Source organism: Onychostoma macrolepis, chromosome 07, assembly GCF_012432095.1.
Source record: "Onychostoma macrolepis isolate SWU-2019 chromosome 07, ASM1243209v1, whole genome shotgun sequence".
Lineage (NCBI taxonomy): Eukaryota > Metazoa > Chordata > Actinopteri > Cypriniformes > Cyprinidae > Onychostoma > Onychostoma macrolepis.
Genome location: NC_081161.1, coordinates 4,407,469 through 4,424,642, shown reverse-complemented (window position 1 = coordinate 4,424,642; position 17,174 = coordinate 4,407,469). Strand labels below are relative to the sequence as shown.

The 17,174-nt window shown below is 38.7% G+C and overlaps 2 protein-coding genes across 2 annotated transcripts in view; both read right to left on the bottom strand.

The window, feature by feature from the left end:
* The window catches only part of LOC131544175 (uncharacterized), a 47,370-nt gene extending 42,722 nt beyond the window's left edge, over positions 1–4,648 (bottom strand). Inside the window, exon 1 of the mRNA XM_058782228.1 lies at positions 3,742–4,648. Coding sequence (XP_058638211.1) covers positions 3,742–4,621 — 880 coding nt within the window. The 5' untranslated portion in view covers positions 4,622–4,648. The remainder of the gene's footprint in view (positions 1–3,741) is intronic.
* A 3,657-nt stretch (positions 4,649–8,305) lies between these two features.
* Positions 8,306–14,881, bottom strand: lgi2a (leucine-rich repeat LGI family, member 2a). Its single transcript, XM_058780454.1, has 8 exons — positions 14,417–14,881; positions 14,149–14,220; positions 12,826–12,897; positions 11,730–11,801; positions 11,573–11,644; positions 11,246–11,415; positions 9,821–9,985; positions 8,306–9,744 (listed from the first exon to the last, which is right to left on the bottom strand). Exons 1-8 carry the CDS (start codon positions 14,584–14,586, stop codon positions 8,927–8,929), a joined length of 1,611 nt encoding a protein of 536 aa, XP_058636437.1. The 5' UTR covers positions 14,587–14,881; the 3' UTR covers positions 8,306–8,926.
* Positions 14,882–17,174: the final 2,293 nt, after the last annotated feature.

Sequence of the window (17,174 nt, the reverse complement as noted above, 5' to 3'; positions counted from 1 at the left end):
AGAGTTGAGTTCTCCGCTCTCCAGAGCTCTGTCATCAGCAGCCTCAGGTTGTTAGGTCTCTCTATGCCTCCCTGTTGGGTTGCTTTCCTTGTTGGTAAAGTTAGCATTGCTCCCCTCATCATAGAGTGTCACCTATGAGCATGCCGCTCCCTTCTGAGCGTCTGAGTTCCCTCTCATGCTGAGAGTTGGGTTCTCCGCTCCCCTAGAGCTCTGTGTACCATATGCTCTCCTTGTGGGTCGAGCTGGCGTTGCTCCCCTCACCATGAGGGTCACCTATGAGCATGCCACTCCCTTCTGAGCGTCTGAGTTCCCTCTCATGCTGAGAGTTGGGTTCTCCGCTCTCCAGAGCTATGTTGTTGGTCAAGCTAGCATTGCTCCCCTCACCATAGAGGGTCACCTATGAGCATGCCGCTCCCTTCTGAGCGTCTGAGTTCCCTCTCATGCTGAGAGTTGGGTTCTCCGCCTCCAGAGCTATGTTGTTGGTCGAGCTAGCATTGCTCCCCTCACCTTAGAGGGTCACCTATGAGCATGCCGCTCCCTTCTGAGCGTCTGAGTTCCCTCTCATGCTGAGAGTTGGGTTCTCCGCTCTCCAGAGCTATGTTGTTGGTCAAGCTAGCATTGCTCCCCTCACCATAGAGGGTCACCTATGAGCATGCCGCTCCCTTCTGAGCGTCTGAGTTCCCTCTCATGCTGAGAGTTGGGTTCTCCGCTCTCCAGAGCTATGTTGTTGGTCGAGCTAGCATTGCTCCCCTCACCTTAGAGGGTCACCTATGAGCATGCCGCTCCCTTCTGAGCGTCTGAGTTCCCTCTCATGCTGAGAGTTGGGTTCTCCGCTCTCCAGAGCTATGTTGTTGGTCGAGCTAGCATTGCTCCCCTCACCTTAAAGGGTCACCTATGAGCATGCCGCTCCCTTCTGAGCGTCTGAGTTCCCTCTCATGATGAGAGTTGGGTTCTCCGCTCCCTAGAGCTCTGTGTCCCATATGCTCTCCTTGTGGGTCGAGCTGGCATTGCTCCCCTCACCATGAGGGTCACCTATGAGCATGCCACTCCCTTCTGAGCATCTGAGTTCCCTCTCATGCTGAGAGTTGGGTTCTCCGCTCTCCAGAGCTATGTTGTTGGTCGAGATAGCATTGCTCCCCTCACCTTAGAGGGTCACCTATGAGCATGCTGCTCCCTTCTGAGCGTCTGAGTTCCCTCTCATGATGAGAGTTGGGTTCTCCGCTCTCCAGAACGGTGTTTCAAATCCATGTTATGGTAAGTGCGCACGCTAGTCTCTGTGCACTTTCTGAAAGCCACGTTGTGGTAAGATCGCACACCAAGTGTTTTGCGATCTTTCTAAAATCCTGTATGGTATGGGTTACGGCGCTGCTGACTTCGTGCCCTTTCTTTGAGTCGGTCAGGTCCCGGTTTTCACCTTGGGCCCCACTCTACCTATGTATCCCCAGTGATACTGACTTGAACAGGGTGTTGCTACCAAGGATCTGTTGAGACAATTCCTTCAGCGAGCTCATGCAGAGCAAGCAGTAGCCCCTGGGTGACAGGCCAAGGCCTAGTTACTATCCTAGGCGCTTGGTCGTATCCCCTTAAAGAAATCTCTTTTATATCTGATTCCAAGCCTTTGAGCTCTACCCTGGGTCCAGGAGGCCCGGCCCCTAACAGGTAAGTTCTGGGGTATGCAGCTCAGGTTTTTTTGGCCGAAGGGGATAATGTCACTGACAGCCGTCTAACCGTCCCAGGGGCAACTCCCTTAGCCGGGTAGAGTTGATACTTAGTGCTCGCCTTTTTGTGCTGGCTTGCACTCCCCTCAGCATGGTGACGTGGGTATTACGTTCCCCATAGCGACCCCTAGAGGACGCAGTTCGAAGTTCCCTCGAAAGGGAACGTCTCAGGTTACATATGTAACCATGGTTCCCTGAGTAAGGAACGAGACACTGCGTCCTCTAGGCTCGGTGCCATGCTTCGGACGCAAGCTTCAGACGAAGAAGTGAATGATGTTTTTTCCCGGCGCCCATTTATACTGTGGTCGTGCCGGTAGTGACGTCATAGGCTGTCGCCGGCCAACATGTGGTGTTTTTGTATATATGCTTCAGACACGGGTCACGCTGACGGCGTTCCCAATAGCGACCTCTAGAGGACGCAGTGTCTCGTTCCCTACTCAGGGAACCATGGTTACATATGTAACCTGAGACGTTCTTCCAATGATGAAAATCTAAAAATAGGATAAAACCTTGTTCTTGGTGACTGCAAAATGTGGTTTTATCTCAGATTTACATTCATGATGCCAAGTTGATGTCCATAATGACACTTTCTCTGGAGTTCCATCCTCTTTCTTTGGCAAACAAGTACACACTCCCAAAGAGATCAGGGAATAAAGCCATCAGGTTGATTTTCACAGCATCAGCTTTACTGTGGAGAGAACGACACACAAAACACAATTATTGTGCAAGAAAGGCTTAAAACTGAATGAGTTTGAAACTAATTTTTCCTCCAATTCTAAGATACTTCTCTCCTTCTGTCTGTTGATCATACTTGATCAGTTGATAGTTTATTTATACTCCGTCTTGCATTGTCAACACATTACCAGCTCAGGATTTGCTATGCAACATTTCTCTACAATTCAACAATCCATCGTCAGTTATTCCTGTAACTCACTGATGCTCGTGTAGGTTGTGTATAAATCGCAGCAGGCCCAGTGTGTTCTCAGGATAGGCTTTCTTCTTACCATCCAGCTTCTGGACGAGCTCAGACGGCAACTGAGAAAACAATATTTTGACACTGAACGATGAAGTTCCACATTACTAATTAAAGATTTATGCTTTCAATTAAACTTCAACAATAAAAGCAAGGTCAATTATATGGCATAATATATGCAATAACAGCTGTTTTCTTTTAAATGACTGACTTACTTTAGTCTTCCATTCAGAAAAGCTTTTCCCCTCTGTGTATTTTGAGACGGCATTAAGCAGCTCCTCATCTGCATTACGACAGTTTTCAGCATCTTTCTCATTTCCCAATATTTTCAGATACCGCAGACAATTTCAGAAACATTATACAATTAGTTATATACTCTATTCTGTAGTGTCAAAAACTGTATACAAATAAATTGTGATTGAAAACATCCTCCTCAGACCTATTCATTTAAGTTTTGTACTGTATTTCACCGGTCAAATGCAATCAAGATCATATTTTACCGTTCATCAGTCCAGAAGAAGGGGTGTGCGAGGGTTTGCTCCACAGTCAGTCTGTTGTTTGGATCTTCATGAATCATCCACTCGACGAGATCCTTCGCTACATCATCATCCAGATGCTCCAGTGAGTATATTCCTTGCAGAATGTTGACTTCACAAAACGGTTGTTCACCAAATGGATGTCGTCCTCCTGAGAGAATATAGTAGACTAACATCCCAGCAACCTTTATACAGATTACAGTGTTACCATGATTTCAGAATTAGTAAAATATTACCAAATTTAGAGTAAATTGATAAATACTGAAAACACCTGAATGTCGGCGCTCCTCTTGTATCCACTTCTCATTTATGGTCTCTTTTGCCTTCCAGCATCTAGTTCCAGCGATGCTTGTTTGTAAAGTGGTTTCACCCTGTTTCAGACGGCGACTTGTGCCAAAATCAGCCAATCTGGTTTTTCCTTTTATGTCTTTACAAACAGAAAGTACAAATTTAAACAAAGTAATTTAAAGAAAAAAAATAATTCTAATTAATTTCACCTATGTTTAGCTCTTACCAATCAGGACATTCTGGGGTTTGATGTCTCGATGGAGTACTTTGGTCTTGTGGTCGTGTAAAACCTGTAAACTGCAGAGAACTTCCTTCACCAGCTTCTCCAGAACCAAAGATCTCTCAGCGCTGTCGTCTGGTAAATGATCTTGGATATATTCCTCCAGTGTGTACTCACAAAGCTGAAGAACAAGGTATCCGAAATGTGCATCTTCTGCAAAGTCCACATATCTCACAATAGAGGGATTATCAAGTTCTGGAAGCCGTAGAAATTCCTCCTCATTTTTGAGAACATGGTAATTAGACTTAATCATTCTTTTCACAGCCACCTCAGTGCCATCATCCCTCAAACCAAGGAAAACTTGAGTTCCATCACTTCCTTTAGCGATCTGAAATTCAGGATCAAGAACAAGAGTAAGACCTGGAAGTCTGTATGTCCTGCTATCATCAATGTTGGCTAGCTTCTCAAGCTCAGACCTCCAACGGTGGCTGGTTTGATGCCACCTTCTTGAGTTCACAGATGGCTGTGTGAATGGCTGGACACTTGAATTTGATTCCTCAATGGATGTTACTAAATTGTCTTGATACAATTTCACTTTAACCAGACGCTCAACTTCTTGTGATCCCACCTCTTGCTGGATTTTCTTCTTCTTCCTGCTTGTCGATAGAGGTGCACACATCTCCTCACATAAACTATCCACTGCACTCAAACCTGCTGGATTTCTCAGTGAATAATCCAACTTTTGCATTTTTTTCCTTGTCTTCATCCATCTCTGTCTCGGCTTTAATAAGTATCGTCTCTGGGACTGAAGACAGTCCATTCCAAACAATGCAACAAGTTCAGGAGTGACGTGATTTATTTTGACAAACAGTCCATAAGTCATCATCACAATTAGACTTTAATAATCAGGACGTGTGAGAGGCAGTAGACTTCTGCATAACTTATAATAAGTTATAGGAATAGAATAGACACAAGATCACTGAATACCTGAGAGGTGATGTTTTCACTGACACACAAAGCAGCATTTAAGCAGTTCAGTGCAACTGGCCAGTGTTTCTGAGGGATTCTTGGGAAGCGTTTGATGACTCCCTCAATGTATCTGTCTGCACTCTTTGTATCTTTTAACCACTTGATGGCGCTCTGATGATACTGATCTGCATTTGGACCAATGACACCAATGTAGTGCTTTGAAAGGATCCTCTTGAAATAAATGTTCATTATAGACTCTGTAAACTTCTGTCTGATGTTTCCTTTATACAGCACAAAAAAGAGAGAAAAATAGATGTACTTTCTCAAACACTTCACCCTGTGAAGATAACTGAAAGATCATTCTCTCCACTTTTTTATCAAGTTTTGGATGTCTCCCATATTTCCTTTCAGGTGAAGCTCCAGCCTCTATTAGTGCTTTCACAATGTCTTCACGGTCACGATAAACAGCACATTGCAATGGAGTAAAAATGTGTAATTGATTTCCACCTGGGTTAGCTTTTGCTGCTAGTAATCCTTTCACGATACTCAGTGGAACTCCAGGTGTTAAAGCAGCATAATGTAGAGTTAGTCCAATTGTTGAACATATGTTTGGATCAGCCGACTCTTAGATAAAAGCAAATTTCTTCATTTCTGCATAAAACTGCTGCTATTAACAGAGTGATATCATCATTCCAGACCGCAGAAGGGTACAGTCCATTAATATCTCTTCCTCTTATTAATTTGTGAAGCTTCTTTAACTTCTTCTCTATGCTGCATTGTATTAGATGATCTGTTTTTCTAGATTGTACTGGGACTGGGATCTGGATCTGGAAAGCCATGGATCTTCAAATACTCACTAATCAAGCACTTCTTTCTTTACATTGTTAATAGACAGTGTTCATTTTTATAAAGTTTTTTTTAGTCATAGGTTTTTTAGTTGAAATCTTTCAATTCTGTTAGTATCATGTCATATGTATTCATTTCAGTACATTTTATTTTTTCTATATTTATTTTATCTGACTAAAATGGCATATAGCTAATATTGTCAATGAAATTAAAATGTTTTGAGAAAATACATTTTAAATATTTAAACAATTTTTTTTTAATTTAAAGTTAAAAATTCCAACAGTGAAAACGTTCCAACTATAAAGATGAATTCTGAGCTCCTTAAAATAATATTACTTTTTTTTTTTTTTTTACTGTTAAAAAATATTCTTTAAAACTATTATTTATTGTTCCATGTTTTACATTCTTTTAGTTTTACAACTTTATTTTGACTAGCACTAGCACATACATTTCAGTTCAAGTTGCTGCATTCACTTTTGTTTTTGTTTTTACAAATGCAAGTTAAAAACAGCAGCGCAATCCCCAACATACTGAAGATCAAACCATTCTGAACATATAGAGTGGAGCAAAAATTCATTTTGGATCAATCGTTAAATGGTTAAAATTACCTGTTGTATTCCAAGACATCGCAAAACTTTCCATTCGCAGAGGTAGGCCTATCGTATTGGTATCTGCATCGTTGAGCTTGACCTTGATGCTTATCCGGTATGCGATAAAACGGTAAGTGCTGTAACTTCTTGGTTTTTGCACACTCTACACGTCATGTACCCCACGCCTACTGCAGGAAAAAAGTTTGTGTAAGAAACCCCCAAATGGTGGCAATTGTCCTGTAGGCTAATAAACACAGCTGATGCAACAGTAGGCTATGCCGAGTTTAAAAAGCATCCTAAAACTAGGCGACGATACATTGCTCAGCACTGAAACTGTGCGTACTAGGCTAACTATATAGTATACTGACTCAAAATGAATGTATGTGGCCAATCCAATCGATTTATCTTTACCTTGTGATGTTATTCACTGTAACTTTGATAATATCAAAATCACCCCCTTTCCAAGGTGGCTAACCATCTTAATTTCTTCATTCTCTCAAAACTGTTTGAAACCAGGTGTGTTGTGTATCAGCAATCAAATGATAATCAGTGTTCATAAGCATTTATTTACATTAGTATTCAAAAACATGTCTAACATCCAACAAATGAGAATAAAAACAATGATTTACAAAATTAAAATTCTATTTTGCATATCAGATTAAGCTAAAAATGGTATGAATAAGGACATTAGCCTATATGACCAAGTACTTAAAGGTATTGAATATTAATAGCTGAATATCATGCTTTTGCAGGCTGCAGTCATTATTTGGGGTTGTGTTGTTCTTTTCTCTGTATCCCAGCTTGCAAAACAGTATGGAAATGAGGTTCTTATTTTAACACACTCATTATCAAAATCAGAGTCAGACATTCAACATTTGTCACTAGTACTTAAAGCTGCAGTCCCTAACGTTTTTTGGTTAAAAATGATCCGAAATTAATATTTGAGAAAGTGCATAAGCAGCCAGTGTTCAAAACTATGACCTTACTTTAGCCCGATTCACAGCGGTTATCTTATAATAATGTTTTCTAATTTGAGTGGCACGGGTAGGTTTTTGCGGGAAATTCGAGCATGGCACTGTCATTACGTCACGTCTGTAAACATAAAGAAGTTGTCCCGGCTACTAGGCTGTCGCATGTGAGGATCCTGCAGGTGGCGGATCGTTTAGCCTTTTCTCACAGCAGCTAATAATTAAATGTGTCATTTTGATGGCGGATTGTAATCCAGAAAGGATTATGTGTTTATGAAACATATGTGAATGTAATTAAAGTATATTCCAGTTTTCAATGTGCTTCTGATTACAGATAGCCTGGGATTACACACAATTTGTATTTTAAAGAAAACCAGTTGGAAGGGAGCATAGTTTGCTTTTGGGTTAAAATAATTTCTTAATAAGAATTCGAATGGCATGACAATTAGATATTAGACTGTACAAAAATTTAAATCTACACGCTAAAACACACTATATTCATAGTCAAGCAATGCTGATGTTAACATTAATAGTTTGAGAATAAAGTATAGCAATAATAATAATTTGCATGGTTTGATGTGATATGAGCTAACCAATCTTTAGATTAAATCACCATTGGTAGCTAGATTTATGGTAATGCTTTTTTCCTCAGTTGGTCAGAACAAACGTGGCAGACTTGTTACTTACTTGTTCAGATGGCAATATACAGTGAAAATTCTTATTTAGGTCATATATTCCAAGGCAGGCTAGAATCTGTGATTGCGAAGTAGGCTACAGTAAATATCCACACCGGTTCATAACCTCACTCTTCAGAACATTAGATTCATCCGCTGAAGCCGTGCCGACTCACAACCCCAGGCACAGAAGATAATTCCGCACATGGCTGCAATTCCAGGTTTTCAAACAGAGATGGCGACAAAGAGGCAAAACTTACGGACTGCAGCTTTAAAAATAAAAAGCTTTTTACATTCATTGCACAGAACAAAAATTATTTATCCAAAATCAGTTTACCACTTTGTTTAAGTTGTATTGAGTAAGATCAAGTCACTTTCTGTATTAATAGACGCATGATGGTTTTAAAGGTTTGTGCTTTTGACAATTTCCCTGTATTGAAGCATAGATGATCTTTTCCATTCACAAAACACACACGTTTCTGCCTGTTGACCACACAACTGAAATATAAACTGATAAAGATGATAGAGGCATTTCATTTTAATTGACTAATTACTCGACATTACAACTTAGTCCACTGACCAAAAGAGAGACATGATTTAAATAAATATTGAACAATGAGGTAAAAATGTCTCTAAAGATAATAAGACTGCATTTGTCACCTGTATCACTATTTGATCTGCATGCCTGTTCTGAAAACTGTATTTTTTATTATCAGTGTTGTTGCAGCCACATCATGCAGGTATCAGCTGTTGCATACAGAGTTTTGAAAGGCTCTCAGAGTTACAGTATATATCATTATGTAGAGTGTTTTAGGTAGTTACAGGTGACAAGTGCAACGCTTTTCCGCAGTCCATGCACCGTACGTTCGGCAGAAATGTCCTCTGATTCAGCAGGGCTGAGGAAATATTATATATAACAATTCTAATATACAGCAGTACAACAAAAAAATGTCGAAACCCTCCCAGAATCTATGTAAAACTACACAGATGCATGATGTAGCTAATACTTATTACTGTGAACCTGATTATGATTCCCAGGCCTCCCTTGTCTTAAAACCTACTAATTGCCTTCCCAAAAAAATGTCCAACTGCTAAAGGAGGGGTTGCTGACGTGCCTTAACTGCGACTGTGTCCACAACAGCACTCAAAGACTAAGATCAATGATGATATGCTCAAAGATCTGTGTGCTGCCCTTAAAACTGGAGGCAAATATGAAGTCCCTCCGGTCAGTGGAGACCACAGTGAAGGAACGAGGAGCCTGGATGTAGACTTCCTTGAAACGCTCAAAAACCTTTTCCTCTGCATCCCACAGATAGACCTGCGAGAAGGTGTAGTCGCTTCCCAGAGCCAGGTAGTACCTTTCTTTGAAGGAAAATGGCTGCAGGATCATGGAGCCTCTCGAAGGAAGGGCCTGAACCTCGGAGAACTCCTTCGCGGTCCAATGCAAGACTTTGGAGTCGCCGATGTATCGGGTCATGGCCAGATAAAGATCCTCCTTGATCCAGAAGGCCTTGACAGCGACTACATCTTCCATGTTTGGGATCTCTCCATGCAAGGCAAACTTCTGAGTGCTCCTGCTCCACTGGTAGATGACTGGTACTTGGGAACGGCTCGCTAGGATAAGATGGGCCTTACCGTCCAAATTCACAAACTCTGCATCGGTATCACGAAACCATTCGTGAAGTGACTGGTAGGAGTAGAAGCCCTTGTCGTTCCATTTGTAGAGGGTAGAAAGTCCAGCCTTTGAGCTGTCAGCGATGATGAAGAACCAGTCGTTGCCGATCTGAAAGGCCTCAATGTCATTCGGCTTGGAAATCTTGGAAACCTCAATGTCCTGGAACTTTGTGAACTTGCTCTGGTCTTCATCAAACTTGTAGATATGGGATCCCCCAAAGAGTTGAGCAACGATGACAAACACCTGGTTCTGTATGATCACAGACTTGCAGCCAACTATAGACTGACCTAAAAGAGAACACATCGCATGAGATCTTTTTGGCCATACGCAATCCTTCATATAATGGCTTGACCATGACTGTACCTGTGATGTTGTCATAACTCCTGAAGTTCATCTCGATGTGGTCCCACTGGAGCACCATGCAGCTCTCTATGTTGGGAGCAGCGATGGCCACGTACACGTCGTTCTTGTGGGAGAATGTGTCCACAGACAAAGACTCCGTAGACACAGAGTGGAGAGGAATGAAATCTGGACAACATAGTAAAATCTTAGTAACTCTGTTTTGCATCTCACAACTGATATGCTACAGAAAAACCCTAAAGAGATACCCAAGGCAAGTGTTCTTTGTAAGACATGATGCATGTCAATGAAATATTCCCAAGCTGTAAATGTTCAAATATATGCACCTGTTTGGACAAATACATCCCAATCCATCGTCTCTTAAGGCCGGGACACACCAAGCTGACTTCTAAGCACTAGTGTGTACAAAAACCAAAAGTGTTGTTGCCTTGAATCGGCTGGACCAAAAAGCTGTGCTTGAACACACCACACAGACTACAGCCGACTGCATATGTGTCATATTCATCATGCCGAATTGGGTATACTCTTGCCGATGTGAGCATGACAAGAGCACACACACTGCAAAACACACTGCAAATACTAGACTGACAGATGCTCGCCGACAGCCGCCCGTTGGCTTGGTGTGTCCCGGCCTTTAAAGTTACGATTAAATGGTAGAGTGTAATATATATATTACACTCTTAAAAATAAAGGTCCTCTATTGGCATCAATGGTTCCATTAAGAACTTTTAACATCCATGGAACTTTTCCATTCCACAAAGTGTGCTTTGTAGTGGAAAAGGGTTCTTTAGAATTTTAAAATGTTCTTTACGCAAAAAAATGTTTCTTTTAAGAATTGTTTAATGAAAGATTCTTTGAGGAGCTCAAAAATGGTTCTTCTATGGCATTGCTGCAAAAGCCATTTATATTTAAGAGTGAATAACAACAGATCCTTTCTTCCTTTTAGTTTCATACAGAAAAAATATATAGGGCAGGACTTGGTTCGATGCATTGGTTGTTGATTGGATTTTCAGATGTGGATGTTGCACTCAAAATTGGAGGCAGATGAGTGTGAGCTTGCAGGGGTGAATTTAAGCAGACTGAATGATTGGAGAAATCAAGCATACGTCACCAGAGAGAAGCCATTTCACTAGAACATCCAGTTATGAAATTACAAGGTCAATTAAAAAAATAAACATATGCACACATTATGATCACATGCATTTAGAAAACGGATATGTTGAATTAATTTCATGTTGACTTTAAGCTTTATTTTTTAGCAAGGAATCTCAATGTACTGGTAAATAGCAATAAATAAACAATGCAATGAACTGGATTTATAGAATGAAAAATCTGGTAAATAGCTATAAATAACAAACACAATTCACTGAATTGGCTTTATAGTCTGAAAAAACATACTAACAAGCATTCACATGCTCATTCACATACCTGTAGAGATGCATTCGTTATGCAAGCTCGCCATGTCATTGAGCCGTTTGCCCTTCATCTCCTCAGGACCGGTGCAGAGGACGTCTGATACAGTGGCGTTCGTGCTCTTTAACCACATCATCAGCCACTTCGCTCGGCAGTCACACTCAAAGACATTGCCCCTCAGGTCTCTGCAAGGAAATATATTAGAAAACATCAATAAGCATTGACCTTATTATATAGTGTACATCTCTGTAGGCTTAAAAATACATTTTATCATATCATGTTCAATGCACTATACTATAATACAGTTATTGCTAAGTAAGCATTTACAGAACTCAGACTCACAGCTCTATCAATGAGTCCAGATCAATGAATAGATCTCTGGGCAAAGCTTTAATGTTGTTGTTTGCCAAAGACCTGTGTGGAATACAGCAACACTTTAGAGAAAAGTACAAATAATTGGCAGATGTATGTTCATTTAATATGATGAAAAGTAACGTACAGATGAGTCAAATCCCTAAGTCCTCTGAAAGAGTGTTTTGATGTTGTTTCAACCTTGTTGTTTTCTATAAACCTGAAGAATGGAGAGAAAATTAGGAGATGAAAGTATATAAATTATGATTGTCAGTGTACATGAAAAGGAACCAGTATGATTAACTGAAGCAACAAATGAAAACAATTTAATAAGAAAAATAAATACATTTCGATTAAGTATGTGTTGAAAACATTTAGAATGATAAATTCATATGTTAAAAGAATATGTGCATATCTTCAATATGTAAACTTTCAAAACTCACAGCTTTATTTTTCTCTCACATAAACAGCTTACTAAAGATGTACCATCCAAGATTTGTTTCTTCATATGAATAGATTTGGAGAAATGTAGCATTGCATCACTTATTCACCAATGGATGCTCTGCAGTGAATGGGTGCCGTCAGAATGAGAGTCCAAACAGCTGATAAAAACATCACAATAATCCACACCACGCCAGTGCATCAATTAACATCTTGTGAAGTGAAAAGCTGCGTGGTTGTAAGTAACAAAATCCATCATTAAGGTGTTTTAACTATAAACCTTTGCTTCTGGACAAAATACCATAATGTTTTTGCTTGTAAACGGTTCTTGATCTGTGCATATTTCTCTCCCGATTCAGACAAGATGACTTTTTTCCTGGAGAAAGCAATATTATGGATACAAGACTCATATTTTAGCTGGAAGTAAGACATATGAAGTTAAAAATGTCTTGATGGATTTGTTTTTCACAAACACAAGATGTTAATTGATGGACTGGAGTGGTGTGGATTACTTGCGGATTACTGTGATGTTTTTACCAGCTGTTTGGACTCTCATTTTGACGGCACCCATTCACTGCAGAGGATCCATTGCAGTGATGCAATGCTACATTTCTACAAACCTGTTCCTATGAAGAAACCAACTCATCTACATCCTGGATGGTCTGGAGGTAAATAAACTTTGCAAATTTTCATTTTTAGGTGAACTATTCCTTTAAAAACCCTTAGAAATTCATTTCTTCAAAAAACAGCACTACATTATATCTACAAAATTATACCTTTTTAAAAGAGTAAAGAAGACTTACAGGTACTCCAGGTGTGGAAGGCCAGAAAATGCATCATCCCTTATTGTAGTGAGGGCATTAGAGTTCAGCAACCTGTCAGAGTTTACAGCCACAATCATTTCCAACAATCATTGTAATTATAACAATCAGGCTGTGTGTTTACATTGCAGTGCAATACACATAGATAAAAAATGCCCTGTCACTGTCGATGAGTGCCAGGACAGGCACATATTTCTCTGTATCTCTACGTCAGTGTATCAAATCGCTGACATCCTCCAATATGCCAATGACAGCATGGAAAAGTCATCAGAGTCACTGTGTTCTCAGTGTCAAAAAGGGAACGGGAGAAAAACTGTCACTATCTGGAAGCAAATGTGCCCTGACTTATTAAATAGCTAGAGGGGCGAGTGAAAGAGGCCTTTCTATTTGTCATCTGTCACCTTCAACTGTTTAGCTGAGGAGTACACTGGATTCCAGTGCTAAATAACTGAGGACCAAACGTGTTTAATTAATTGTTCAATATAGCAAGTAAGATTCCTACTCAAATGGATGCATTATTGTACAGGCCAAAATATTCTCCAGTCTTAACATTAGACAGATAATTTAATCCAGAAAGCAGTCTGTTTTTGAGGTTATCCAACACTACTGTGCAAAACGTGACAGTTTTTGGTAGATTTTTGGTATATATTTTGGTAGAACTGGAATAATTTGGTAGGCGTTTTCTTTACCATGCAAATGCAAATTCATCAAAACACTCTTTAATATAATATAATTAGCAATTTAATATATAAAAGCAAAATATTTTGGTTTTACGGCAAATGTGCCCTGACTTTGTAAATAGCTAGAGGTGCGAGTGAACAAAGGCCTTTCTATTTATCATCAGTCACCTTCAAGTGCTTAGTTGAGGAGTACACTGGATTCCAGTGCTAAATAACTAAACACAAAACGTGTTTAATAAATTGTTCAATATGGCTCTTAACAGCTAATGTAATCCAGAAAGCAATCTGTTTTTGAGGTTATCCAACACTAGTAGTGCCAACAGTGCAAAACTGGACAGTTTTGGTAGAATTGGTAGATTTTTGGTAGACTTTGCATAATTTGGTAAGTGGTTTTCTTTTTGCAATACCATTTTAACAAAACAAGCTTTAATAAAAATGATACATTTAGACAGTTTTTCATGTAAAGTGGGACAGATCTTCCACAAAAGATTTTAGTTTACAGCAAATACGACTAAAAACCCCAGAGCAATGTTCTTCTAAAAATGCAAAGTTTACCAGAATCAGTTTCCAAAGTGAATCAATATTATGTCATACACATTTGCTTAGTCAGATGGGCTTCACTTACAGTAACTGTAAGGATGGCATGTGTGAGAACATCGCCTCCTTGACCTCAGAGAAGGTCCCATTCACAATACTCCTGCAAAACACCAGTCATATGAGACATTCATGACAAGCCTGACACAAAACCAGACCCTGTTACATACATTATAACAGAAATACAACAGCAATATGACTGATTATGAGCAGCAGTCGTCCTGTAATGCTATATTTCCACCTTTACACACGAGTGTAGCCTACCAACTGATCTAATACAGAAGCGTATGTGGACTTACAGTGAACTGACATCGTTGGGAATGAATCGCGGGACATACGAAGACCCGACGCAGATAATTGACTCCTTGGAGCAGCTACACGCGGAAGGGCATTTAAAAACCTTTTTCGCCGCGTTCCCTAAAGGAGCCAGGCATAAAACCAGCGCCGATATGATCACGACGGTCTGCATGTTGTTCGTCAGGCTCGCATGTGTGAATCCGGAGCAGCTCTAGCTCTTCATCCACCCTGCAGCAGTAAATGCAGCACTGAAGCTCCTGACATCAGCAGTCTCTCCTCTCAGGACTTATTTATTTATTAGGGCGCCCAACAACGGTGGATGCTGGTTAAACAGCCTCGGAGATGATTACTGTTATAGCTACATTAAATTAGCAAATGTTCAGTCAGGAATCCTGAAATATGTGCAATCTTTCTGATAAAAAATAAGAACATTTCTCTGCCATTTTAGAGAATGGAGAGACTTTTCCTCGTTATTTTGAGGAGCATCATCAAAGTCCACATGAAATCACTTGCAGCGCCGTTTTTCTTTCCTGTGTTAATGTATTTCCTGCTGAAACAAGATGCTGAGGCTATGGTTCATTAAATGAATAAATAAAATCTAATAACCTTACAGCCATAAACAATTTGCTGTATTTCTATTTTGTTATAGTCTGAACATATAACCAGAAATTAGCTATTTATTGCAAGTACAAATGTAACAGTGAATGTTACATTTACAGGGACGGCAAGATCTTTAAAAATATATTTTTTAAATTATGTAACCACTACAGTGCTAAAGTATTGTTAAATGTATTGCCAAAATCTATTTTTTTTCACTCTTCAGAAATATCGGACACATTATCTGCTTTATTGATTATAAAATACACATTTTGCATTCAGAGAAATTCTGTGGCATCAAGAAAACTGCTACTTTTTCATTTTCACAAATTACTAGTAAATTTCACAAATAATTGCAAAGAAGTGGAAAGTAACACTTTGAATTAAATGTGGCATTTTGAAGTAGAGCGAGTGAAATTTCTTGTAAAAAAAAAAAAAAAAAAACATACTCCAGCAATCAATTTTATTTACATCCTTAATATATATATATATATATATATATATATATTAAGAATGTAATAAATAATATATACTGTAAAATATTATATATATATATATATATATATATATATATATATATATAATTTTTTCAGTATACAATTTTTAATTAATCACTATTAGTTATTTTAATTATTATTTAATTTAATTTTATTATTAAATAGTTATTTTAACTATTAATTATTTGATTTTTATTCATTAGCTTCTATTACTAAAAATGTGGGGCTTTAGAATACAAGGTAAATATTTATTTTGTTAAAGCCACAAAACTCTTCTTGTGGGTTCTTTTGCAATTTGACCATCTCGCTGTTGTCAGATAGTCAGCATGCTAACATCTATTTAAAACAATGTATTATCTAACCGTAACTGTGTAGAAAACACAAACATGAAAGGAAGTGCTATTGTCAGCAGATTGCTCTATTATTGCTTTCAAAACACTTGAAGTTAAAGTAGGTGATTAGTCAATGAGACACGATCCTCAGATACTGATGACGGAGTAAAATTTAAAGAGTAAAGCATCTGGAGCTGTCTTTTATAATTATCTTTCATATTGGAGATAAACAGATTTGCAATTGGTTCTAGAGTTTTAAAGCCAATTGCAGTTATTGTTGTTTTTTATTAGATGCCTATGTTTTTCATTTGTTTACTCAAAGAGGGCTAGAACCAAACTGACCTGATGAACTTAATACCATTTAATCTGAATCAGTGTATGTGTATATATATAAAAAAAAAAAACATTCAGCATGCAAATATGTCAATAACAATATGGTTTGTGGAGGAGGGGGGGGGGGGGGGTAGATTGGTTGATATTTTTGTTTATTGTATGTTAGTATACCTATTTCATGTAGGATAATATGGTGATACTTTAAGAGCAAAGTCATAAACACCGTGACTGATGATGAGAGGAAATGAACAAGTGTAGCCTAAGTGGTTGGAAAAAGCTGTATCAGCAAAATTGAGATAAACAGTAAGAGTAGAGTTTATTACTAAGAGATAAAGCTTGCTGAACAGATGGATATGGAGCGCAGGAGAGATCGGTGGAGGACTGAGACAGAAGGTTTGCAGAGAACAGCAGAAGCTGATCCGGCATTACAGTGAGGTGTGAGCAAAGCTGATTCAACACCTCTCACGCAAAAACAGAGACTGTGCACCTTCCTCTGCTACGTCACACAACAGATGTTATTAAAAACGCTGCACTACTGTGTTACTGAGTTAGCACTTTACACGCTCCTCTGAAAGTGATCAGCTTAAATGTCCATTCTGGGAAAAAAAGAAAAACATTAAAGGAATATATGCTCACCTGAAAGTAGGACAGGAACATAGGAAATAGTTGGCTGTTTAAAGTTAAATATATGTCCTGAAAAATATTTTTGAAAAAGTGCAAAAAATGTTTTCAAAAAAATCTAAATATTTATCCAAAATAAATTAATAATAATATATTTGTATAAATATATTTGTGAAATGTGGTTTAAGGTAAAACACATCCTGAAAATAAATGAATAAATAAAATAAATAAAAGGTAAAGAATTATTTGAGCAAATTAGAATCACTTTTTGGATCCAGAAAAAAATGATATGGTTTAGAACAGAGAATTCCCTCTGCATTGTCTATTCAACTACAATGACTGTGTAAAAATTAACAGCACCAGATGACTTAATGACAAAA

What these genes read in the sequence shown, in the direction of transcription:
- lgi2a (XM_058780454.1), bottom strand. Translation starts at nt 14,586, where the DNA reads ATGCAGACCGTCGTGATCATATCGGCGCTGGTTTTATGCCTGGCTCCT. An exon ending in ATGCCATCCTTACAGTTACT is followed by an intron (nt 12,898 to 14,148) that starts GTAAGTGAAGCC and finishes AAACTCTGACAG; the next exon opens with GTTGCTGAACTCTAATGCCC. An exon ending in CTGGACTCATTGATAGAGCT is followed by an intron (nt 11,416 to 11,572) that starts GTGAGTCTGAGT and finishes ATTTCCTTGCAG; the next exon opens with AGACCTGAGGGGCAATGTCT.